This window comes from Halichoeres trimaculatus, unplaced genomic scaffold, assembly GCF_033239565.1.
Source record: "Halichoeres trimaculatus isolate MK-OKI-2021-1 unplaced genomic scaffold, fHalTri1.1 fHalTri1_scaffold_8, whole genome shotgun sequence".
Lineage (NCBI taxonomy): Eukaryota > Metazoa > Chordata > Actinopteri > Labriformes > Labridae > Halichoeres > Halichoeres trimaculatus.
In genome coordinates this window covers 22053638-22081169 of record NW_027437186.1, presented here as the reverse complement: position 1 = coordinate 22081169, position 27532 = coordinate 22053638, and the positions used below count along the sequence as shown (strand labels likewise).

Genomic DNA, 27532 nt, shown 5'->3' with positions numbered 1-27532 from the left:
GACATCTTCAGCCAGTAGGAGGAGGAGATGTTGTTGGCGCGGATTACGGCGTGGCAAATCGCAATTGAAATTCGTTGTAATTACAATGAAAGATGGTAAGATCTTGATATTTCGATCGTGTTATTAGCTGTGTTTAATATACGACTGAAAAGGCTTTGAAAATTTGCTGGCAAATAGTGGCGGTATTTGGCTGAAATGCGCTGGAAGCCGGTCACAATTAGACATAGAAGAAGAAGTCGACATCATGTCGTCATTTCCGGAAAGTACGGCGCTCGGCAGTATGCGATTTGAGACAGCACTACACCCTCAAAATTCGCGCACTTAGCCAGTGAGTATGTAGTATGCTTAGTACACTTAATTAGAAAATTTTGAGTACGTAGTATGGAAGTATGCGATTTGAGACACACTGACAGATCCAAGCTATTAATCCTCTTAAGACATGATAGCACCGGGGACCTGAAACCAAAGCAGGAACTTTGCATTCAATTACCCGTGACTCATCATTCACAAACAACCCTTAACCAAGTGAAGCTGCAAGTTCAGTGAGGACGTGGGTCATTTAACTGCCCTTTGTTCTTTGAAGGTCAGAACAATTATCACACTTCACTTCTTACCAGAATGAGTGATAACAATCTACCCGAAACATGTTGGTGAAATATCATCAGTCAACTGGAAACGGATGACTAAATCAATCCGATGACTTTGCAAAAATGAGCCATTGATGTGTGTGTGTGTGTGTGTGTGTGTGTGTGTGTGTGTGTGTGTGTGTGTGTGTGTGTGTGTGTGTGTTTGTGTGTGTGTGTGTGTGTGTGTGTGTGTGTGTGTGTGAGTGTGTGAGAGAGAGAGAGAGAGAGAGAGAGAGAGAGAGAGAACGAGAGAAGATGGGTAAGATCTTCAAAATTTTACAAATCTCATATTTCACCTCATCTTCAATACATATGTGGTTGTGGTTTTTATGAATTTGTTGAGATAATTTCCCAAAATGCCAGTTAAATTGTAACATGGAATGGTTACATGGTTAAATGTAACGACGAACAAAAATTAGACAAACAATGAAAAAAGGAAAAGTCAAATTAAGTAAAGTAAATTAAGTAAAATCAAATTAAGCATTTCAGAACATTTTTTTTACCTTTAATGTGACCAAACTGTTCACCTTCAATCTAAAAAAAAAAAAAAGGAAGAAAGAAAGAAATCTTTTAAGGGGCGTATGCATAAGAAAACTAAAATAATGTATTTGCTCAAGTGTGCACACTCTTAACCCAATACTTTGTAAAAGCATCTTCTGATTTTATTACAACATTTATTTGACCACTTGTGTTTGCAAAAACACTCCAGATCTGTCTGATTGTGAGGGCATCTCCTGTACACAGCCCTCTTCAAATCACCCCGCAAGTTTTAAATCAGATTCAGGTCTGGGCTCAAAAACTTAAATCTCCTTCTGAAAAAGCCATTCTTTTGATGATTTAGATGCATGCTTTGGGTCTTTGTCATGCTGAAAGGTGATTTATCTTCACTGACTGGTGGCGACTGTTCATAATTTCCTCAATCTTGGCTAAGGCCCCATTTCCAGGTGAAAAAAAAAACAGTCCCAGAGCACGATGCCATACCACCACCATGCTTCACTGTGGGTATGCTGTTCTTCTGATGATATGTAGTGCTGTTTTTGGAATTGTGCCCATAAAGTTAAACCTTGGTTTCATCAGGCTGTAACACATCTTCCAACATGCTTTTTGGAGACCCTAAATGCATTTTGCAAAATTTAGCAAGTTTTTTGTAAGAAAAGGCTTTGTTCCATCTTGCCACTCTCCTCCACAGCACAGACATATAAAGAATACTGGAGATTGTTGTCACATGCACTACACAGACAGTACTTGCCAGAAATTCCTGCAGCTCCTTCAATGTTGCTGTAGGCTTCTTGGCAGCCTCTGCCCTGTTTTCTTTTTGTCTTTTCATCACCTTTAGAGGAATGTCTACTTCTTTAAATTGAAGACACTGTTGCCATGCCATGTTTCCTCTGCTTCAGGGTTGGCCAACCTGTGGCTCTTTGCCTTTTGGTGTGTGGCTCTTTGATCCATTCATAAAAAAATATATATAGTTATGCGTAGTGGCGTGCAGATCAATCTAAACTATATATATATATATATATATATATATATATATATATATATATATATATATATATATATATATATGGATGCCAACGTTGGGATCAGTTGGGATTAATACTTAAGTTTCAGTTTCTCTTCTCTAGTACAAATTTAAACACACAAACACAGTAAATCTCTTTGAAAATTGGAAATATATTAATTTTCATTTTATGTCATTTTGTTTACGTGTGAGAGGAAGTGTGTTTGTAAGAGCCCGTGCATGATGTGGCTCTCTGTAGTGCCACGGCCATTTTTGTGGCTCTTAGTCTCTGACTGGTTGGCCACCCCTGCTCTACCCCTGATACCTTGCAATGATAAGATTTCTCTGATGCTTTGGAAGCTCTCCTCCATGGGATCCTAGCTTTTTCTGTAAGATGGTGACAAAGACAATGTCAGGAGAAGCCTCCTAGAAGAGCTGAACCTTATATTGGGTCAATCAGAGGCACTTTGAATGATGGCGGGTGAGGACTGACTCCTGTTCAACAGTCCACAAGGCAGCCCGTCCAAGGTCACGAGAGGGTGTGCACACTTATGCAACTAAATTATTTATTGTATTCATTTTTTTTTTAAATTGTTGAATGTTGAATCGTGATGCAATTAGTTTAACTAAAAGTTTAATTACTTTGGTGGGCAACTGTGGGCGTGCTTTCTGCATAACATGCGTCATATGTTTAATAATTATTATTAGTATAGTAATTATGAAATTTGCTTAAAAGCTTCTTCCTGCTTGTCTCATATGTTTAATATCAATGGCCGCTTGCATAGCTCCCTGAAAACTTGATGTTTATTTCTTTTTGAGGTGCTCAATTGAAAGGTTAATTTTGTACTACAGTGATTTTTTTTTTTTTTCTAATTAGCCTGTTTTAACATCTAGTGTAACTACAGGTGAAAACTAGCCTATTGGCTAACTCTGGAATATTTACTGTGTTGTTAATAAATGTCCATTATTCCTGAAAATGAAAAAAAAAATGAAAAAAAAAAAAACAGAAAGAAATATAGATAAGATCTGGGTAAATGAAAGTAGAAAAAGAGAATAACTAGAAGCACAGGATAAAAGGCTTCATCTATAAGCTATAAGCTATTTGTATTACATAGATTGATAAGCAAGAAAAGTATTTTGAAAATACTGATTTTTTTTCTCTTTTTTTAAAAAGTAGTGGATAAAAAGTAAAAATAAGTAAAAAACAAACAAACAAACAAAAAAGGCTGAAATGTGTGAAGAAACTTTGGGAAACTAGCTTAGAGAGACGGAAGCTCCAACCTTGATGGATATGAATGACAAAGCAAAAACAAGAAATATATTTTTTAAAGCCAGGAAAAATTAATTCTGTGCTGAGTCCATAAGCGATGGAGCGATTATTAAGTGAACAAGAAGGCTATTCTAAGATAGGTAACTAAAAGTACTTTTTTGAGAAGCTGAGTGTCTGAAAAATGTCTGAAGCAGCAGCTAGTTTTAAAATTGGAATTAATCAGACCAGTGGAAGTGTTCTGTTTCTATCCCTCCGAGAAGAAAAAGTACAAGTTGAGTCTCGACTAAACCTCATTGGAGAGATGATGTTTCAGTACTCCTTTATAGTTACAGTTAAAAAACAAAGGATTGATTTTTTCACATGAAGTTGTCGTAATGAAGGAGAAGTTAATTCCACAGACTGTTAATGTCGGGAACAACTGCAGCACATTATGAGAAACCATCAGCTGCTCTACCTGCTGCCCAGACACCAAGAACCATTTCAGGTTCCCTCAGCATACCTAACAGGAAGTAAAACTGGACTTCTTACTGGAAACAAATCACAAGTTGCTGTGCACTCCCACTCACATATAAAGAGGAAGGAAACACATCAGACATCTGCGCATGCATGTGCACACACACACACACACACACACACACACACACACACACACACACACACACACACACACACACACACACACACACACACACACACACACACACACACACACACAAACACACACACACACACACACACAGAGAGAGAGAGAGAGAGAGAGAGAGAGAAAGCAGAGGTTTCCCTGCTGCTCAGATGACTGGTTTTAGAGGAAGAAACATGGATTTCACAAGAGAGATGAAACCTAACAACCTGTTAGTTTGTGTACTAACACTAAAGGACCAAATCAGAGGTAGTCTTTTTTTTTTCCTCTTCTTTACTTTTAAACAATAACAAAATACCAACTTCCCTTCTTTAGAGAGGTGAAATTTCACACAGTAATCCAATGAACAGAAAATCTGGGAAACACACATTTGGGTCACTGAATCAATCGGAGCACCTCTTTTTGTTTTCAACGCCATCTTTATTAGATTATGATACAAGTGCCAAAAAGATGGCATGATGGCAAAAAAAAAAAAAAAACTAAGTAGTTAAAGTCAACCTCGGCTGATGAGAGATTATGTACAGCTGGCCTGCATCACCCACAATCACTTCAGTATGACAGACTGTTTACTAAACCTAAATCTTTATGCCAACTGGGAAAACATTTTTATTTTTCAAAATTACAGTTTGTCTTTTAAGTCACATTGAAATGATAGAAAACTTTAGCAGATTAAAATGACAAAAAAAAAAAAAGCTGACCCGTTAATGACAATGTATTTAAAGCCTAAGAAAATGTGGTTCATTCTTTTCAATAACAAACTGATTCACTTTGCTTTTGGCACACCTCAGAAAGCCAACACTGCTGGAGAAAAACACCACCTCTGCTCTCTTTATAATATCTACATTTTTTTTTTTACTTACAACTAAAAGCAAAGCAAACAGGTGCTTCTAATCAAACTGATGTTTGTAGGTAACAAAAGTTGGCATGACTTTGGAGATTACAAAAGTCTCCAGCCCTGAGGATAGACTGAAGGGTTATAGGCACTTGCTACTCCTGAAAAGTGCAACTGCTGCCACTTTTAGCAGGAACTCTCAGCTATCCTTGAATTATCAAAATTAAAACTGCAGACACTGCCGTCACATACATATACAGTGTTACTTAATGTCTAACAGTGTCGACCTGTCTTTTACAGAGAAGTACATTTGTATTTGTTTGTTCTCCAAGCCAGAATGCCTTTTAAACAAAAATGGACTTCAAACTGTTAAAACCAAAATAAAGGAGTTTTCAACATGAGATTGGGATAAATACTGATAACCTATGATGAATTATATTCAAATAAAATCAAGGCTGGACAACAAAAAGTAAGATCTTCAGGATATTTACTGATTTTAACAACAACAACAAAAAGTTTGATAGAAAAACAGTATTTTCTTAGAGTCAATACTGACTTTAAAGTGCAGACATAAATCTTGATACAAAACATGTTTAAAGTTTAATTATCACGTTCACTCTATCCTCTAGCTCAGTGGTCCCCAACCGCTGGCAGTGGACCAGTACCAGTCTGTGGGGTCAATATCGGTACTGGGCTCCACATAAGAAAAACTAAACTTGCATTATTTCAGTTTGATTCATTATCTGATTGTGAACAATGTTTTATTTAAAAAAATGACTGGATTCTCTCCGTCATACCCGTCTGTCACTCATTCTTGACCCCAAACCCCCATAAAATGGACAAAAACAAACATCTTTGGAAAGATTCGTTAGGCAGGGTAAAAACAAAACAGTGAGGAGACAGAAGAAGAGCTGGTGCGTGAAAATATTGTCTGACATTAAACCGGTCTGTGGCGCAAAAAGTTTGGGGACCGCTGCTCTAGCTGAGGGTTTCCCAAAATGGGACAAACTTTTTAACCCCTGACCGCAGAACAGCAAGGGCATGGACTGGTGCCCCTGACACTAGAAGAGGAAATACACACATGTGCCCATCTAAAACACACAAAAAAGGACCACCAAAACAAAAAACAAAAGACCTAAGATACTTTATCTTGCTGATATGTAGAAAATTAAACTATCTATGGGCATGCAGCGTTTCCTACGCCAGCTTACCACCAATGATGTTGCCCACTGGGCTTAGTCACTTCTTGTGTCTTTTGGCAAAAAAGAATCGTGGAAAACAGATCAAACATTTTCTGTTTACGTTATTTTATCTAAAATTAAACCCATATTTTTGTCTGTATTTCATTTATAATGGATGAAACATTTAACTGTGGTGGTACCCCCCACTTTGGGTACCACTGCTCTAGTGCCTGATATCCTCTCATTCCAAGAGAAAAATGATTCCAGTTATAAACTTTACTTAATGCTTTTCAAAAGAAGAAGTGAAATATAGTTTGCAACTTCAGTAACATGATTTAGTTGAAAAAAAAGCAATTACTCTCAAAAGATTTTATGGATATTACATGAATGATGGGGTTTTGGACGGCAAAATGTCCATTTACATTCAAAAGAATATTTTTTTCCACATTCCCTTCTTCTCCTCCTGATGTAGCAGCGAGTCATGGAACTAACATCCATCCACAGTCCAGCATCACTCTGAATTCACAACACTAAGTTTTTTGTTCAGATCTGTCTTAGATCTCTACCACTCTCCTTTCATTCATAAAAATAACACACTGCAGGAGTTTTGGAAGCTCAAACATCCGACAGGCAGAACCACTTGGTTATGTACAAATAAGCATGAGGGCATTCCGTTTTTTTAAGACCTATTTAGCCAGACAGCACAGAGTATTATAGTGGAGCAGATGATGAAACGGTATACTAATGTTATAATCAATGCTTTTGTATCTTGCTATGCATCACAGGATATAAATCACACTTAGGATCTGAAATGGGATCAACTGCAGAGAAGCCTTTACAGCTGTTTTATATTAAAATCTCAGGAGAGAAATATTGTTTCTAAACACTACTACTGTGAAGAAAACATGTGAAATCACTCTGTGGGTATCTGTGTATTGATTTGCAGCAGAAAAAAGGCTCCCACAGACACCTCTGACACTCCTGCATGCCCCTGTGTGAAAATAACTCATATTATGAGTACACTATGGCACTCACTAGCACTTTAGATTGTGTTACTGGAGCACAAGGATTTTAAGTCACAAGCAGCAAAAAGCTAAATCTTTTGAGTTCTGGTTTGATTTGCTGAATAATAGAACTGTAAGGTATCTTGAATGGTGTTCTGCTTGAGTAAATCGCTTTGCAGGTATTTTTTGAGGACTGCTTGGACATTGTTGTAACTAAAATGGAAACCGTAACTCATGTCCAAGGTGCTAGAAATGAGGAAGGATCACAGCCTAATTTGACCTAATAATCAAACAGGATTGCTCAGAGGATACCAGGTCTATCCTCAGCCCCGGTAACCCTGAGCCAGTTCATCTGAACCTAAACGAACCAAAACTGGTCGTGTCTCATAACCAGAGTGGATCTCCTCGTTGTCTAGGGTCTCGCCATCTTCCAGGTTTCCACCGTGCATATACTCAGATTCTTCATCAGGACCTTCGTTCTCAGCCGGCACACCGATGGGGTAGCGACAGTTGAGCTCAGGGGCGGAAAAAGGTGTGTCTTCTATTGCGTCCGTGGCTGAAAGCAAAGGTGTGGGGGACCTAATCGCCACTTCAGACGCAACGGCCTGAGTCGTATCAATCGTTAGGGTCGGGTGTCCGTGGTGACCTACGGAGTGCTTTGAAAATACAATGAGAAATATTTAGAGAACTTCTTAACACTGAGGGTGGATTCTTCAAGCATACTCACACTGAATACTTTCATTCTCACAAGGTTGGCTGAATAAACTCACCATAGAATTTGGTAAGGAGGATGAGGCTTTGGTCTTTTTTACAACAACCATGTAGATTATAACCAATATGATCCCAGTTAACACGCAAGCCACAATGATGTAGATGTAATCTAGAAAGATCAGATGTAAAACAAATAAGATCAGCAATAACATTCACACATACAAAGTAAATCATAAAAAATAAAGAATACAAAACGTAATCTTCATTTTCAAACAGTCAATCTGAACTGCAAAATAAAATAAAACATGACTGTAAAGGATAAAAAGTTGTACTCAACAGTAATTCCCAGTAGGTTTTTCTTTAAACGGAGCGGCGCAATAATAGTTTTGCATGGCTTTAACAGACATTCTCTTCATCTCTCCTGAGATCTCCAGACAGTGCTGCTCCAGAGAAGCATCCACAGGGATTGTCTCCTCACACACACTCGTCACACAGATGAAACTGTGGTGCTGCTCTGTCTGTGCACACAACGGATGGAAAGCTTTCGATTAACGATTAACACCTCACAAGTAAAGTGTAAACTCTACTTTTGCTCACTCATCGCTGAAGTCTTACCTGGTTTGTAAGCATGACGCTGTACTCAAACTCAGGGAGCTGTGGATCATGGCTCCTCCTCTTCTTTGCTCCTAGCTTCACACTGCCAGCCGAGTTTTGGTTATGAAACAGCCAGGGGTGCACGAAGCTGAACTTGATGATGTCCCGTTTTGGGGCAGTAACATTCACCAATGGAAGATCCACGGAACCTGAAAATCAATATGCACATGGCTTGAGAATGAGCTCAATCTAAATTTTCTTTGACCCAAAGCTGCACAATGAAAAAATATAATTAACTATGAATTATATGGTAAAATGACATGTTATAATTAACTAATTTGAAAGACACTTCTCACATTTCTGAGATGCTAGAGAGTCCTTGAAATAACTGAAAAAGATTCCTTTGGGGGAAGCAGATTCAGTCCCTTCAACCACAGCAGTTACAGTGACATAGTAGTCTTGGTCTGACTCAGAGAAGGATGACAAGTCTGCCTGCAGAGATGGTGGTTTCACCCAAAGAGTATCAGGACCACTGAGGAGAAGAATCAGAAAGATGAAACCTGTCAGGTTTTCTTGAAGGAAAAAAAGGCACTGACAATAGATGAGGCTCAAAGTAATCCATCCCCTTTCAGGAATTATTTTGTATAACACACATTATGTAAAAGAAGATATGAGTGTCCTGAAATATGTTGAAGCCAACTCATTGCCTCTGCTGTTGTATACTAGCTTTCTTTCAACTAATCAGGAAACCTCAGCAGAACACCATTCACATGAATGAACACAAACAACTCAACTCCCCACTTTTCTGCTGCATTCTCACATAAGCTCACCCAAACATTACCCGAAAAGGATGATGTTGAAATATTTGGATGTTTGTGTTTTAACATGTTGCTTGTCCAGATCATTTCAGGTCATTTTCAGGAACTTTATGCATGTCCGACAAAGCTGTGAGGCTGCACACCCTCCCAAAAGGTTGAATTGATTGTGACATAGAATAGAATGTACTTTATTGATTCTCAAAGGAACAAACTAGGTTTCATTTAAATGTCGACCTTCACTTTTTTAACCCTTGATGAAAACTTGATCTGTGAACTGACTGCTTCATGAAACGCTGAAACATACTTTGGACGGATAAACCTTTTCATCTCACCCTGAAATGTAGCGAACGAGGACCTTGAATTGAAGTCCTGGTGGTTGTTTGTCGTAACTCCATGTGAGAGTGTTGTGTAGATTTCCACAATCCAGATTCAAGTTTGTTGGTGGGTCCACTGTGGAAACAGACACAGAGATGAAATGTCAGAAAAATAAATTAACAAATTAAAAATAAATTCTGATTGGAAATAACAAAGCCTAACCATGAGACGACAGTTAGCCCTTCAAAAAAACTATCTTGAAAAGCTAGTGTTTTTCTAGTCTAAAGACTCCGTTTCCCATGAGCACTTGCAACAACTGTCATGACAACATGACTCTTTGTGTTTTGAAGGAAATAAAGGGAAATTGGATCTTCTGTTCACATGTTTCTTTGTTAAAGACAAATTTTTACCAGATACAACATGACATGGTAATGTTTTTATTAATAGTTACATAGTGCCGTTGTTTAAAATGTGACAACACTGAAACCTCATAAACTCAGTTTGTACCATCATTTAGCAACTGGACATATTTAGCGCAGCTCAGTGCTCTGAGATGTGTCTGTATTTAATGTAACCGTCTGAACCAGCATATATATTTATATCTATATTAATTTTCCCGTCACATCTGATGTTGGATTAAAGCCGTTTGTCATAATGGAAAGTTAACCTGACGGCAGCTGGAAGTTTGATGCACATCTTACAATTAAACAATAAACAGCCTTAACATCTGATACTTACTGTACAGTATATATCTGGCTTCTCTCATTTCATTTAATTCAAAGAAAAGAGAGAGAGAAAAGATGAAGAAAAAAGAGACAAAATAAATGTATGTCACTCAGGATTTACCCGTGATTTCCCATATTTCTCTGTTTAAGTCTTTATTTTTAACGTGATCAAAAAGATGGAGTACATTATTGTGAGGAGGATGAGGCGGAGACACTGGGAGAGTATACTGTATATCACCAAAGGTTCTGCTATTTGGTGATGACAAACCAGGACAAACCAGGAGTGCAGGTGGATCAAAAGTATTCTGAATGGATAAGCCAGCTGTTTAACTGTCTCTTAATTTTGTACTCCTACTAATGACAAAGGAACAGTAGCATCTAATTTTGACTTGAAAAAAAATACCAGCGCTCACAGGATCATAAGCAGAATTAAGGAGATCATTGCAAGAAATTGTAAGTTGGGAGTAAAGCAGGAGACTGGGTTCAAAGATTCTTCAGATCATTTACAGACTCAGCTCAATCTCAACACTGCTTTTCAGTGACTGTGTAAAAGTCAGTGTATGCAGTTTCAAATATGACACACAAGAGGGCGCCACTTGACAACTAGCACACAACACACTCCTGTTGAATTTCCTTCAATAAGTCAAAGCAGAATGCATAACTTTCAAGTACAAGATGAGACAAACAGGATAGGTTCAGTAAATTTGTCTTTAAGAATAACGTACATTGGGTTAAGGATGAAGATGCAGATTCACATGTGCACACAAAATCTGTCAGTGCAATCTTGTCGCTCTCATGTTACGTCTGCTCTCATGCTGACTCAAAGACACAGGAGCTGAGAGAAGCGCAAACAAATCACCTTCTCGCAGCAACACTTCCTCAAAGCCACTCTTTCAGTATGATCCTTACAGCAGAGCTGACTGCAAGCTTCAGTTTTATATCAGACATCAGCACTTTGACACAGCCAGATGATGCTATCAGCAGGGCTCATCAGCTCAGTCTCCATTCACTATGTGTTAACTGAAGCCTTACATTCAGTCTGTCAGGGTAGGGTGGGGTTGCTTCAAAGCATTACTTGTTTACACTTGTTGAGCTTAGGGGGAAAAAAAACAAATAATTCAGTATGAAATTGAACACACCCATTAAGATAAGTATGAGTCACTTCTGCTATCATGAAGCCTAGCAGGAATAAAAAAGGTTATTTTGGTTTCATTTTAAGAGGGATATTACATTTTAACACCTACACTTGTCAACACTAACCCACAGACACCCACACGAAAAAATTGAAAAACCTTATGCGTGGGAAAAGTGAAAGAGAAATCACAGAGGACGAGACTGTGTGTGAGAGGTGATAACCGCAACAGTTACATTTGGTTAAGGGTGCTGTCACCACAAGTTTGTTCACACACACACACACACACATCCTCAGACACGTGATTTACTTCCCGTATTGAACTTCTTCTTTGTCTTCGAGCGAGTTATGGGTTGAACCTTTGACAGTAACCTCCATAATAATGATAGATTCTAAAACATAAATATAAGGGGAAGTATGCAAGAAGCTTTACCCCTTCTGACACATCAAGAAACCATTTTACCTATCTTTATAAATATTTGAAGCAATGACATATTTACAGGTTGTGGCATTTAAGTTTTATTTATCTTTTAACTTCTGTCCATGCCTCAGATAAAAACTGGTGAATTAAACTGTGATGTGTAGGTCAATTTGTGACCTGGAAGGAGTGATATCAAACCCCAGCAGATGAACAACAGAACCGAGTTCAACACAGTTAGCACATTTTTCCAAAGCAGGTAGTCACAAGAGTTTTTTTCTTTCTTTGAGGACAGAAAACAGAAGCAGCAGCAGACACGGCTGATAGATTTTTTGCTCACGAAGCAGAAAGCCCTTCAGAGGCAGGAAGAGAAACAGATGCTATCTGAGGTTGTTGTTTTTTTTTTGTAAAGTGTGCAGATTACTTGTCACACACTGAAAACAAGAACTGCTTCAAAAGCTTGAAATAAGCTAATCGAGAAAATCTTCCAGCTACTCAGAGTAGGTTTGTGTCGTCATTTGCATGATGCACTAGATTGCAATGCAAACATTTGAGCATGCAAGTAGACCAAGTTATGATTATTCACATTAGTAGTGAATCAATGCATTGTAATTTTTTTGTGTTACTGCCTGACAAATTTGTTTTTAATTAAGAGTCTTTCAACTGTTGTAAAGTCTACCTCAATACTCAGCGGTTTGTTTTAAAACTGACTAAGAACGTCTTGACATTTGATCACTCGACTGTTCCAGTGATCCAGCACTGTTAGCCAGCATGTGCAACACCTCAGCTTAGAGATGGGTACCTTTCCAGGGCATATGCTAAAATCCTGAGGTTGATTTCAATACCTTTTCAAGACTTTTTTAAAAACCTTTAAAAAAGTTTTTAGACTTTATCGCAACTTTCACTTGTTGTTGGCATCCACTTTTAAACAGTTGTAGTTTACATTTTTACAGAAATGATGTAAGCTAAGGAGGAATAAAGCTTGAAAGAACAAATGAAACTAAAGGCAGGTGTATCGACACTCACACAAGATACAGCAGTTATTCGAGGCCAACTTGCTGAAAAAAATAAGAAATTATTTAATCATTTTTTAAATTTAGGACATGTGCCGGAGATTGTGTGATTTGCTTTAATGTTGTATTTAATTTCTCTTTATGAAACTAGAAATGATGTTTATAGCTGGTGTTTATACTGCTCACAATCCTTATTGTTGTATTTTATTGTAACTAGAGTCTTTATGTATTTTTTTTATTTTATTCTTTTTTAGTTTTGTATTTTTCTACTGACTCCATCAATTTCTGCTGTTAAGACAACAATTTTCCAGTTTGGGATCAATAAAGTAACTCTATTCTTTTTTTTTCGATTCTATTTTAGAACTTTATTGGCTGAATGTTTAACGTCCCAATCAGGGGACAGTTGCAAGAAAGAAAATAAATATTCATGGATATTTTTGGGGTCAAAGCTTGAATACCTATGAAACTTAATACCTCATAAAACCACAATTAAGACTTTTTAATACTTTTTAAGGGCCTTAATTTTCCCAAAACTGATTTATCAACTTTTAATACTTTTTAAGACCCCGCGGACACCCTGCTTTCACATTTGAAATGCTACGGTACAGATGCCCTGTACCTGGCAAAGGGTACTGGTGCTCAACGGTACCAATTTTCAGTACTGTTTTGTGTTAAGTGGTAAAAAATATCCATTTGTTTAATAGTAATTTTTTTTTTTTACAATTTAGCATATTCATTCTTCAATATATAAACTTGTAATGCTGTGTTCATGTCCAGCATTAAAAATCACCTACTCTTCCAATCATCCACAGTCACAAGGATGCGTTTAGGTACCTAAACATGGTATCTTTTCATTTTTCATGAATTGGTACTCGGTACTTTTGACAGAATTCGTTCAGTATCTATAACAGTACCTAATTCGGTATCCATCCCTACCTCAGCTCCGTAGAAATCGTGACAATAAGCTCTTAGTTCATTAGTGCTTGATGCTTTCAGACACTGTTACTACAAGATGGTGGAACTTGTGGAGACAAAATATGACGTTATGCCTTCTTGATTTTACTCATTTTTGAAAATGTAAAAGATTGTAAATTAGGGATTTAAAATATTACTATTATCATTATTTTTTTAATATATATATATATATATATATATATATATATATATATATATATTTTTTTTTTTTTTTCTTTTCTTTCTTTTGTTGGCTGTCTCTGTAACATTATCCTTCTTCTACATTTTCAAAATAAACTTTCATTCATTCATTCGTTCATTCATTCATTCAATATGATTGATTCGGACCTTCACTATGATACATTTTTAATAAATTAAATGTAGGGGGAAAGTTTTAGACAGCTGGTCTCTACGGTAAACTTTGATTTATTATTAGATGAGATTTGACTCTAGTACTGAAATCTTCTAAGAGACATTACAAAGTTATCTCACAGCTGTCATCCTGCCACAAGTTTTGCTATTGTAGACAGTCATTCATTATGACTGTGTACAAACAATGCTTCAGGGTGAATTTCAGCATTTCAATTCTCTAACAACGGGAGAAATCTGGACTCAAACTGCTCGGTCCAGACCCAGTCATGCTCAGACAGCCTGAGGTCTATATTGTTTAAACCCACCAACACATTTCTCAAAACCACAGGGACAACATCAAAGCAGTACAGTTTGAAACAATTCACAGGAAGCCCAGTGTTGGTTGCGACAAGACCCCAATCTGACCAACACACGCTCACCTAGCTACAACACCCACAACCTCTTCAGTGAATGACAGGATGCTGAGAAGCACGTGGTCTTTGTTTGGCTGCTGCCACTCGACTCATTGCTGTAAAAAATAGCAGGTAGTCAGGAACTCAGGAGAACACTTGTGTCAACTTGACATGGGAGAGATTTCCTCAACAATTTAAGACACACTTACACGCCAAGAAAAAAAATGCGCCCACATAATTCATGCTAAGTAAAGAGGAAGATGCTCCGTGAGATGTTTGATGAAAATGAACCATTAAATCAAGATTATGAGAGCAAAGACAAGCCCAAAGTAGATATGTTAAATGAAATGCTTTCTGATTAGCTACTTCTGAGATCTCGATTCCTCTTTCCTCACTTTGTGTTTGGGGAAACTCTGATCTCTGCAACATTCAACAAGAAAAACTTCACTGGTGAAGAAACCTGCAAAGACTGCCTCACTGGAGACACCTTTGTCTGATGTGTTATTATACAGTCTTTTTACTGAAGCTGTAAATTCACATAAAAAGTAAACATAACAAAGGCTGATATTCATACCTAAAAGCTTTCAGTCCAGATATTAACAATCAAGTAACGTGTTTAGGGCTGCAATAATTAGTCAACATTAGTCAACATCAATTACATGGGCTATGAAAATTACTGTCCAGATTCAAGCATTGATGCATCTTGTTTTTTTCGTTATTAGTAAAATCAAATACTGGCGGACAAAACTTTGTGCGTACTTGCAGTTCACTACAGGAAGCGGTGGAGGCAATATCGCTTCCACTGTTTATGCAATTCACAGAGAAGGAGAAGAAGAAATTACATGAGTTATGGTGGAAGGATGCTTGACCCAGACTTCCACAGTTTAGGAACATTTATTGAAAACAAATCAGCAAAACTCATGAAGTGCAAACGTGTGCCGTTATTAGGCCTGTCACGATAACAAATTTTGCAAGACGATAATTTTCCAAAATATTATTGCCGATAAACGATATTATTGTCAATATTATTTTGATTTTTTTTCATTTTTTCATTGATGTAATTATGATAAATGGGATAATAAAGTGAGTACACCATATCAAAAGCAAGAAACTTTAATTTCTTAAGAGTATTTAACTGTAATTAAAAGGTCAGGATCTTTTAAATAAAATAAATTAAACAAAAAGTATAATAAATTTAACAAACAAAAGAGAAAAAATACAATAAAAATGAAATGGGCCCTCTTTTAGAAAAAAATACATGTCAATGAAAATAATTAATACTAATCAAAAACAATAAAACATAGACCATGTCTCTAAAGAAAAAACGAAACTCACCCAAAAAAAATAACAATAAAAACTATAGCCTAAATAAAAGGAAGTTTATACAGTTCCTGAATTGTTTGTAACATGTACTTTTTCCCAGTCAATCTGTACTGTCTGTCAAACATTTTTAACATTTCTGGCTTTCAACCGTATTGAAGGGCTGCATTTCTTGGCAATGTAGCTGTCTTTGAGCGCCCACCATTTGGCGCTTTTATTTCTATTTACTTTGCAGACCAAAAGCCTCAGTAAGAGTGGATTGTCAAAGAACAAGGCTCCGCTGCACCTCCCCTTCTTCTTGTCGTCGCCACTATTTTCAAACAAATGCGACATATCAGCTCGTTGGTGTTCATGAGCTCACACTTTGTTCATTCTGATAAAAAACAAAATATTCCCACACTGGGACTGTGGCAGGCAGCTTAAGAACCGTATCTTTCGTGCCATCACTCATATTAGCGTGTGTTTCCTCCTCACCCCTCAGGACGCTCGCTTCAGCTCTCTCCGTGTGTACGCGCGAGCAGCCACGTCGCAAAAGATGCCAAAGACTGCATTTTTGACAGATGCTCACTCCGCTATAAATCCGCTATAGAACCTATGCACCCCGATGTTAGGAAAGATAGTATTGAGCCATCTTCTCATTCAGCCTCTTTGGTCAAAAGAGAGAAGGAAAACAAACATGCATGCACGTGTCAGTTTATCGAGGCTGGCAAACTTACCGAGGACGTTTTTATTTATCGTTCGGTTAATCGATTTATTGATTATCGTGACAGGCCTAGCCGTTATTCTAATTTGCTGTTGCTTGTTGAAATTTACAGGTGAGCATGCCTAAGCAGGCAAAGTAAATGGGGATCCAAGTTGTACCCTTACTAATCATGATGAATCGACTAATCGAGAAAATCATTAGTCGACATAAAAAAGTTATCACTGGTTGCCACCCTTATTGTGCTACTGAGATATGATTTTGAAGCATGTTTCACTGTAAACCAACTGGCCAAAGGCGTTGTTTCTGGCCGAGACAGTCAACCCAGAGCTGCAGCCGAGCTCTGGGTCTGCATGTTGTTGCAGAGGGAGCAATAAATAACACTGGACACAGACTGCCCAAACACAGAGGTGGAGAACCTGTTGTGAGACATTACCTCATCTCTGGAGACAGAGCCGCCATCATCCCTGCCTACCATGACCATCAGTGGGTTACTAATAGCTGGGGTGGTTGTGATCACCTGAAAAGCTTCATTGTCTAAGTGAGAACGAGTGAGCAGAAAATGGGTCATTATGAGTCTGAGATATGTTCCTGTTGTTTTATTAACGCTTGCTTAGCTCATCCATTTAACTAAAGATGCTTTTAAGGATTGACTGGGTGGCACTAACCCAAAAACTGAGGCTCCACACACACACACACACACACACACACACACACACACACACACACACACACACACACACACACTTCCTGCTTCATAAAATCATTACTGAACCCAACCCTGTGGGCTACAGAGATCCATCCAGAAGAATGATTGTGGCTGGCAGAGCCATATACGTTTTGTATATGATGGGAGAACAGTAAGATTTTTACACATTTAATATTTATATTTATGTCCACACAGTGTTTCTTCTTCATTTTATAAAAAAGTGCATTTTACAGGTTGACATATTTCAGTGGCTGAGACAGAAGTTTGGTCCTATTTCCTTTACTGCACTTTATATTTTGTGTGAGGTCCAAGGAAGAGAGGATCCATGTTTATGTTTCATATTATTGTTCAGGCTAGACCACTTGTCCTGCAGCGCTTTGTTCCTTTCTCTGATTTAATTTAAGGTAATTCACTATTATTATTTTGCACATTTACAAGGCATGAAGTTAAATCAATCCGTCAGTCTTTGACTGAGATTGTAAAAGTTAAATAGAGATGTTATACAAATTGATTCATGCATCAGTTCATCTCATTTCGTCATAACATGTAGGCCTGGCCTACAGGAAAGAATTGTTTATATGTTGACAGTATCCTTTGTCTTGTTGGTCATACTACAGAATGATTTATTGTATGTGATGGTGAATAATGGAAAAGAAGTTTAAACTGTATGCTGAATCACAATGGCAATGTTGGTCCAAAAAATCCCAATTAGATTATTTTCCAAAGTTGTTCAGCCCTAGTACAAAATAAAACAGTATATCTATAAAAAAATGCTGAATTAACCTCCTGAGACCTTGTATGCTCATATGAGGGCACTGTATTTCTGTGTTTCAGATTCCTCCTCACACAAATCTCTGGAACATGCTGATTTCTGTTGACAAATAAATGATACATAAAACACTAAACAAGAATGGAGTTCACAGGAGGACTCCATAAAAGAAGCCACTGCTGTCCAAAAGAGAAAACAAAAACATTGCTGCTGCATGCTTAAAGTTTGCAAAAGAGCACCTGGATGTCCCACAGCACAATTGGTATAATATATTTTTTATTTAACCTTTATTTAATTAGGTTGGTTCCATTAAGATTAAAAACCACTTAAGTGGAGACCTTGCCAAAGATATATCTTTGGTTAACTGCAACTAAAACTGAGTTTTTTGAAAGGAATTTAACACACTATCCATGGAAGAAAAGGAGGCAAAGCACTGCAGCATCAAAACATCATCCAGGGGCTTCATGGTTTGAGATGCTTTACCTTTTGTCTATTGTTGATACTTAGATGCAGATTGAAACACATTTAGCAACCAATTTATCCAAAAATCCAGGTAATTCCAAAGGGTTCTCATACTTTTTCTTGCAACTATATGTACAGTGCTGCTTTGGATTAATAACAAGAAGGACTCATACAAATACTTATACTCTTAAACCCTGTGCAGGCACCTTGAACTGTTTCTACTAAAGCCTTTTAATCCTATAATCAAATAATGCAATCTTATAGAATTATAACATTATATTTGTTACAACTAGAGTCGATAGAGTTTCCAAAACATTGCTTACTGTTACTCAAACGTGTTTTATCTACGGTTTTCTTTCTACTAAATAACAACTAAAATTAGTCCAATTATTTCTTCCTGAAATAGAGAACTATATGTTTGCAGAAATTCAACAAACAAGTAGTCTTGTGTAACATTGAAAACTACAAAGAGGAAATTAGGAAATCACACCAAAAACAGAGAGCGTAATAACTTCGTCAGTAACTTTGTCAAATTCATCATCCAGCTAATACTGATACTGTTTTATGTTATTGATCCGGTTCACAGTCATGTGGCTGTATGGATTCATGGCATCTTAGAAGGTATCAAATGTTTACAGCGTTGGTTGTGGCCGTAAAAGGTTCTTATGAGCATTACTCAGAATCCGATTGAAATCTTACAAAAATGATACAAATGTAGAACAACTGGTTGTGTTGGCAAGATACATTGATAAAACATATTCGAGGCTAAAAGCTAGCGGGCAGACCGTGTATCCTCGCAGTCCGTCCTTACCTTACCCGACCTACGGAAACGAAGCAGAAATGAAATAGCACAATTTTGGGTACTAATTCGTGATACGTGGATTTTTTTCTGTCTTCCTGTTTAAGGGGAGCCCATGTATCTACCAGCATTAGCTCAACATTAGCCTCTTACCTTGGTTTGCGAGGGCGTTTGAGTGGACGAAGATGAGGAAAACGGGAAAAAACAACGTCACAACCCGGGCCATGCTCAGCCGACTAAACCAAGACGGTCTTTGTCTTCTAATTAGCAACTCTCTGTGATAGCAAAACGCGTCCCTCTCTAACGTTTCATTACTAACTGCTCGACGTACAACAGCCCCTTCTTTCCCAAAGCCAGCTGCCTGTTGTGTACACTCGTTCCGTTGTGGACGCTCTGGGTGCAGCGCCTGGACTATATGATGCGTTTAATAAAGTCGTAATTATGCATTTCATTTTACTTCTTTGTTGATTTGCGGTTGTTTCACGTCCAGAATTAAATTCCAGTTACCTAAGGAGATAGCAGCATCATAAACAAAGTTAAAAGACGTGTTGGATGACTAAATAGTCAACCAAGAAAAGAATAACACTCTCAAATAAGATTAAAACATTAACCGTCGTATTTCAATTATTCCTGTCAGACGTGGAGCTATCATTTTCCCTCGAACAAACCGGCACTAGTTTGTTTTTGTTTGTTTATTTGTTTTGTTTTTGTTTTTGTTTTTTAAGAGTTTTTCGAGCACCTACGTCTGAATCAGAGTTGTCAGAGTTTCCTTGAATGCATCAACAGTTCGCAGATGTATGACAAACTATCGGGAAATCACCAGCACTTCCAAGCTATTTTCCCCGAACATCGTCCGTCTTTGTTCTGACAGGAGAAACACAGTCTTTAATTAATCATTATCACCAATTTATGTCAATAACCAAAAGCCTTAAAATGTCGTTGCAATACAGAATATGACTTTTGTTATTATTTGATAGGATTTAAATACACATCACAAACAAACTAGCAGCTAGGAATCAGGAATGGGATTTCTGTACAACGTACTGTAGGTAGGCCTAACTGCCCTGTGGATGAGTCACACGACAAACTGTTCAGGCCAATGTGTGACTTGTCGTTTATCAGAAATTTAGCTTTATGTTGCTCTCTTAGGTCTGTTCTGACTGTGGCAACAACAACGATACAAAGAACTAAAAGCTGAATCCTGCTCCTACTTTGAGTTACAGCTTCCTCTGTGGGATACTTCCCCCAGCCTGACGTCAGCTGGATGCGTGATTTTTCCTCCCAATCCCAGCCCCAAACTGACGCATTCGCATATCAGATCCACAGCAGCAACTTGGGGTAAGTGACACAAGAAAACTAGAAAACTTTTTGCTTTATAGCATTTGTGGCTATTAAGTCGAACACTATTAAGGATGTTTATGTTCAGCTCACTCTGGTTAAAGGGATAAAAAGCCATGCCTGCTGTATATTCTCACATTACATTACATAGCTTGTGCATTCCTCTGTCTGTTATGTAATAGAAACAGTCTAGCAAATCTGTTCTGATGAATTCATGTCAAGTGGGTCACAAACACATCAACTGATGAGGTGTATCAGTTGCACTCAGGGTGAATTTGTAGAGCTTTGAAAGCACAAACTTCAGCTCCGCCAAATGTTTGAGGTTCAAGTCACCTAAGGTTTTAAGTGATTCACAGTTAGGCTTAGGATGTGGTCAGAAACTCTCCCGTGTTATCTGAGCTGGTGAAAACCTTAACAATGCTGGGTGTTTGCGATATTGTGGGCCTGAGGAAAAAAAGCCAACAATGGCACCTTGAACCCGTATGTGACCTTTACTGCACTGTTATTTTTGTTGGGGTTTCTTCAGTCCTTGTGTTCTGATCCTGGTTAAAATCTCCTTCATCTGCCTTTTGATCACAGCATCAGCTAGCAAAGTGACACTGTATGCTATTGTGTGAGGATTGTTTCAAGGGAAACAAGAAAAAGCAAGGTAGGGAAACTGATACCAACTGGTACTACACTATTTCTCTGACTTTTCTATTCTTTCTGAGCTCCTTTTATTCTGCTCCACAGGTATTAACATACAACTGCAGATAGTGTTTGAAGAAAAATGTGTGCAGGCTTTCAGTTTTTCCTATTAAGACCTCAGCCCAGGTTACCTTGACTTAGCAAGCTATTGAGAGGCTTGCATTGGGGAGCTTGTCTGCACGTTTCGATGTTGAAAAGAAGAGAGAACAAAACCAATTTTTATATCTGTTATTCTTTATCTTTGTGTTTATGTCTTAATCTAATCTTTAAGTTTAAAGCAAAATGCAGCAACCTGTTTTCCTAGATTTGCAGAAGAAAATAAAAGGAAAAAAACAACAAATTCCTCTAGTGTGCAGGACTTTATCTTGGCTGCAGTTTTCTGGTTTTCTAGTTTTCTTCCACAAAACCACACTCAATTTGTGTAACAACAAATTGCACATTTCAGCAAAGTGGTACTGTAAAAGAGCCCAGCAGCAGCTTCCTGTTGCCTTATGTTAATCTAACACACGGCAACATACTTTTATTTTCTGTGCCTAGTCACTGACGTCCAGCCCTTTAAACCTGAAAACAGGATACGAAAGAGTACTTTCATTTTCACAAAGCGTAATGTACAGGGTGTCCCCACAACTACTCTATGCTGGCCTTAAAAAGAAGTGCTTGATTACTCGGACTGTTTTGAACTCTTGCTTTGTGTGAAAGTGTGTAAGTGCATGAGCTTTTTTGGGGTTGTTAACAAAATGAACTCAGTGACGTTGTTTATTGCAGTGAATAGAGGCTGACTTATGTGGTTTCAATCATTGTAGGAAATAAATTAAGGTCTATGCAACATGGAGGAATTTAGTTTTGGCTTATTTTCTGACCAGCATGTCTTAAGAAGGTTCAAGAACCACACACAGCTTAAGAGAACAGAGGACCCCGATTACAGGTCAGCAAGTACAAATGCTTGAAGTTCAGCCATTATTCAAACCCACAAACCAGTGGAAATTTTCAGCCCTATCAGTCTGAATTTGGGCACATGTGATGCACAACTTTTCATTAAAAAACACAAGACACTAAATATTTACCTAAGCTGAAACATCAGAAATGTTTAGACTAAAAATAAACTTGAACTGGAGGATTATTTTCAACTTTCAGGCAGAATTAAGGGAAAGTAACTGATAGTTAAACCTATTTTAGATGATGGCTCTCTTCTATTTAATGTCACAGAAGGCCAGAGGAAGAATGTAGTGGTCAGCTCTGTCCTGGGTGCAGAGAGAAGCAAGAAGGGGAATTACTTGACTTATGTTGTTGCCAAACCAGAACCTCTACCCCTGCTTATTTCGGAGCCAAGATTTCAAAACAATGTTTTCCTTGGGAGGGAGAGAGACCAAAGGACAGGCAAAGACGAGAAATGGTGTGTGTGTGTGTGTGTGTGTGTGTGTGTGTGTGTGTGTGTGTGTGTGTGTGTGTGTGTGTGTGTGTGTGTGTGTGTTAAATACTGAATTGATCCAGCTGTTATTGTATCCACATCTGCTTTCATAAGGATAAAATAACAAGAATGAACTATGCGGGGTGTATTTGTATGACCTGTGTATTGATTTGTCACAGAAACACTGGCAAACAGAGAGCTCAGATGATTTAGTGAAGTAAATGTTGTAGCACCACACAGCAGGACTGCTTGGATACAATTTAAAGTCTGTAATCAGTCAATGTAAAATGACCTACATGGATGTTTTACTAAAAGCATTTTGAATGAAATCGCATCAAGTGGTTCCTTTATTTGTTTAAAGAGGCTGAAATTTCACAACTCATAATGAGACACACAATCCTCATGTTTATCAGAGAAAAAATCACAAGGATTGGAAAATATGTGCATTTTATTGGGCCAGGGGATAGAAAGAAGTGAACAAAGCTGTCAAACCTATTAAAGGGTTCTGAATTTACACATATTTACATTACTTTGGGAAATGTGCCTTATTCTCCTACCCATGCTGGAATTTGAAGTCCATGAACATTTGACTCAGTTATGTCGTAATAATTGAATTACTGTGTGTGGGGATATACAACCACCCACTGAAAAGAAAAAGAAAATAAAAGTTCACTCCCATTCCCAAGGAAGAGTCAAAAGTTCTTGTTGTAAATCATTCGCTGAGTGCCTAAAAAGATGTGTGAAGAGACACAACCATGACACGAAACCACTCTTGTATTCTAATGATTTAGAGTGAAAGGAAAATTTAGACAAGAAGGATTTTATCGCTTTTGGCCATGCAACGTCTGATGAAATGCAACATTTGAGGTTGAGACAGTCAGATTTATTTATTTATTTAGAAAAAAAAAATTAGGTTAAAAATTGCTTTAAAAATTGCACCTTTGTCAGTGTTTATGACAAGCAGGTTCAGGTTAGGGAAGCTCCTATGATACATTTCTAACTGTTAGCTGCTGTGCAGCATTGTGGGTAACGTTGATACCAGGGTTCTAATGATCAATGGTTTCAGTTTCTATCCATAAATTGAACTATTGGAAACATTCCAGTAAGAAGCTTTAATTTTTTTTCCATTACAAGACCCAGACTTATCAGTATTTTTTCCACTGCTGGCACTGAACTGCTTCTTTTGTCCAGAGAAGCAAAGTGGTCAATGTCAAAGCAGAGGAATAAAAGTAAAAACATTTTGATTGAACACAAAGAACCAGATGGACAAGTTTGAGTCCAGTCAGGCATCAGAGTGCTTCACATCCAAATTAAAACTAAATGTTGATTGAGTGTATTTCAGACACCATGTTAGTTTCCAAAACACTCCACCTGACTTATTGAAATAGCTTTGTTACTGGAACCAGTGTTTCAGATACCATTACAACCAGCAGAGTACGACATTAAACAGCATCACACCTGTGGAAGCAGAGTAAACTAACCTGCAAACAGAGCTGATGTGTTTTAGCAACACCAAACATGTTAGCAACAACTGATAAGCTTCTTAATCCAACACACCAATTAAAAAAAATTGTCAATTTAATATCTTTTTCGACTATAAAAGAGAATCAGACACTACTTTATCGACTGATGTTTCCTTTCTTGATCACACGTTCACTGACTTAACTGTGTGACACATTTCCTTCAGGGTTTCCTGCCTGACTTATCTGATATGAAAGTCGTTCAAGTTTTATGAGGCAGGGAGGTTGCAAAAAAGAAAGAAGAAAAAAAAGTAACATAAAAAAGTGTAAGAAGCGGTAAGAGTCAACCTGGGTGTGGCGCCGGCATGATGTGATCTCATTGTCATGCAAGCGAAGTTTGCAGAGGAACTCTGCCAAGTGTGAACTCAGCTTTACAGCCTTTTCAGTCCAACAGCTTTTAAACGAAATAATCTAATTTAAAAAAAGGTTCAATCAACGTGACAACACTGACATAATTTAGATTGTTATTCCTTACAAAGTGGCAAAAGCTGTGAGATATGTTTGACAGGTTGTGGATTTACGTGGACTGACTCGTGTTTGGGATATTGCAAAAACAGAGCTGGTTTCAAAGCTTTTTGTAATGTTGCTGTTTTTCAGGTTTAAAGTTATTGTGTTTGTGTGTGTGTTTTCATCTCTACAGGCTCAGTTGAAGCATCAGACCACCCCACTCACACGTGCACACATGAACCTCCTTGCTATGCTTCCTGAGCCTCTCCTCTCACAGTGATGCCTGCTTTCAGCCCTCCTGCTCCTCTCCTCTGTGTGCTGCTGTGTGTGTCTGCGACCCTGCAGCGCTCTGACCTGCGCCTGGCTTACGTGACCCACAACAGCTTCTCCTACTACTCCTGTAGCCAAGACCCCCAACCCTGCAGCATCCTATCGCTCACAGACTGCAGGTGCAAAGACATCCAGCTCTCCATGTTGCACCGCCCGCAGTTGCACCCATCTCCTGTTTTCAGGATGAGACGTTTAACTGTTTGGTTCACATCACCTCTGAACACAGCCCGTCTGCTCAACAACTCAGAAGTGAGGCACCTTACACTGATCCACTGTGGCCCCAGAGGGACTCCTTCATCTGCCTTAGAGGGGCATTTTGCAGTGCAGCACCTGGAGAGGCTGACTGTTGTGAACCTGGTGCCGTGGCCGGATCATAACTTTCCAGACGTGAACAAAGCAAAGAACACAGACTTGAACAGTGACACAGACAATGGTGCTCACCTGGGCACAAACAGATACAATAGGGGCCCGGACACAAATCTAGATCTAGTAGTGGATATGACGGGGGATTACTTGGCATTGTCCTCGCCCCAGATTCAGGATCTCTTCCTGGGCAGAGAGCTGGGAGCTGCGTATCATGAACAGGCCAGGCTGGGAATCATCCACAGCTCTGTTTTGGAGTGGGGAGCAGTAGTCAAAGCCTACACAGTCCAGACTCACATTGACAACAACGGCATGCTGCCCTTCCCTGATCTGCACCTGCCAAAACTACCAGAAACATCTACAATATATGTCAGCTTTGTGTACTAAGACAAAGCCCTTTTCTTTGGGACAACGGGAGAAAGACTCTGCAGTGTTCAGGATCTGCAAACAGTCACTTGAGTGCCTCTGAGAATTTTGGGTTTGTTTTAATGCTGCTAAATACTGCACACTGTACCTTTAAAGTAAGGTTTATAGGGATGTTTGGGTAAAGGTTAAACCTTCTCCCCACAGCATTCAGGAATTGTTTGGGAAAATTTCAAACAAAGCCAATTAAATTGACCTGAAAAATGGCCATGTTTACCATATGTTATTAAATACCAGTTTATTTTGGTTCATTACTTTCCTCAAAATGATAAAGGAAAATATCCAGAAAATAAAAAGCCAGTTTCTTGGAATTCAGCAAGTGGTGTTAAAGAGCAAAGTGAGCACAAACTTTAGTGCCACACTGACAAAGCATGAAAGCTGCAAGCTCAGTCTAGGGAGGTTAATGGATCTGCTTTGGATGTTTTCCAGTTGCTTTAACTTTTGACAGCTCTGTGACAGAAGTACATTTGCACATGCACAACAACAAACATCTGAGTCAGTTTCTTTTGTCCAAGTGCTTTAATCATTTTATTCCTTAGTGGCCCAAAACTTTGCACAGCTGTGCATCAGCATGTCAGAACCAAATATGCCGACTAATGAGAGGCCTTTTGAGGGAGTGAGACGAGGCTGCCAACCCCTTCCAGCTCAAGTGTTCTTTGTTTCCAAATGTTTATCCTAAATTGATGGTGTTGGCCCTTCTTATTGTAACGGAAATGGTGCTAGATTCCACTACTTTTGACTCCCTACTATACAAAAGAAGTGTAACCTTCAACCATAAAGTTTACCCAGTTCTGATGATGATGTTGAATTAAGACAAAGCCTGTAAGATGAGTGTCAGTTTACATATTTACGGTATGTTTTTCATCATGCTAAACTTCATACCAAGTAAAAAGCTCAGGCCTTTCACAGTGAAATGGTTTGGTCAAGAACCCAGAATTTAATCAGGTTTCAAACATGGTGATAAAATTTTGACTTAATCGCAACCCTGCTTTGACCTACAGCTGACCTCTGACCTTTGACCTTTGTAGACAGAACTTTCACCTCTGATTGTAATGAACAATATATCAGCGGCTGTGTCTGTTAAACTTGTGGTGTTCCAAATGTGAAATGTAACGTTGCTTCCCAAACCAAGCCACAAGATGGCAGCAGATACATTTCCATTGACGAGAGACGACCTGTGCTGACGGACAGCATGAGGGGTAAAAAGCTTTTATTCCTCTTTTTTAAAGTTACAACACGGACAAAGAAACCAGACCACAAAGGCATCATCATGCATCTCAGCACTTTAAAAACTTGTGATAAATGTTGTTTTTTGGGATTGAGGAATCTTGTTGAGTGTTGATTAAGTATAACCAGTTGAATATTTGAGTCTAAAAAGTGAAATTAACAATGTCATCTCTGGTACTTGTAAGGGTCAACAGAAATAAATGTCTTACTTACTACTTGTGAAATATTGTGTTGTGTATTTAACATGTCTAAATCACCAACCACTGTAAGATACATAAAATATCAAGTGTGTGAATACCTTTTTTACAGCTATTTTAAAAAAAATCTTTCTATATACTTTTGTTAACCCCTTGAGGTGAGGCCTGTTGCCGCAAATTTGCAACATACCCTATCAGGTCTTAATACACCTGAAATGACCTTTGTATCTTATTATTACCAATTGATTCAAATTCTACATATACCAAAGATCATATCAGATTCACTATGTTACAATATATTGGTCAGGGGATGAACTTCTCATGTCTCTCTCTTC

General features: G+C 38.2%; 2 protein-coding genes across 4 annotated transcripts; one reads left to right on the top strand and one right to left on the bottom strand.

The window, feature by feature from the left end:
• Positions 1 to 4476: 4476 nt before the first annotated feature.
• LOC141795100 (uncharacterized) lies at positions 4477 to 19672 on the bottom strand. Its single transcript, XM_074675865.1, has 7 exons — positions 19411 to 19672; positions 9510 to 9627; positions 8716 to 8891; positions 8381 to 8568; positions 8103 to 8283; positions 7825 to 7934; positions 4477 to 7710 (listed from the first exon to the last, which is right to left on the bottom strand). The coding sequence occupies exons 1-7, from the start codon at positions 19481 to 19483 to the stop codon at positions 7378 to 7380; spliced, it is 1179 nt and encodes a 392-aa protein (XP_074531966.1). The 5' UTR covers positions 19484 to 19672; the 3' UTR covers positions 4477 to 7377.
• LOC141795101 (uncharacterized) lies at positions 19063 to 27181 on the top strand. Of its 3 annotated transcripts, none has more exons than XM_074675868.1 (3): positions 19063 to 19079; positions 20481 to 20595; positions 24851 to 27181. In XM_074675868.1, exon 3 carries the CDS (start codon positions 24937 to 24939, stop codon positions 25735 to 25737), a length of 801 nt encoding a protein of 266 aa, XP_074531969.1. In that variant the 5' UTR covers positions 19063 to 19079; positions 20481 to 20595; positions 24851 to 24936; the 3' UTR covers positions 25738 to 27181. The 3 variants fall into 3 exon arrangements, with proteins under 3 accessions (XP_074531969.1, XP_074531970.1, XP_074531967.1); XM_074675869.1 differs by lacking the exon at positions 19063 to 19079 and adding an exon at positions 20083 to 20306; XM_074675866.1 differs by lacking the exon at positions 19063 to 19079 and having other exon boundaries at positions 20365 to 20595.
• Positions 27182 to 27532: the final 351 nt, after the last annotated feature.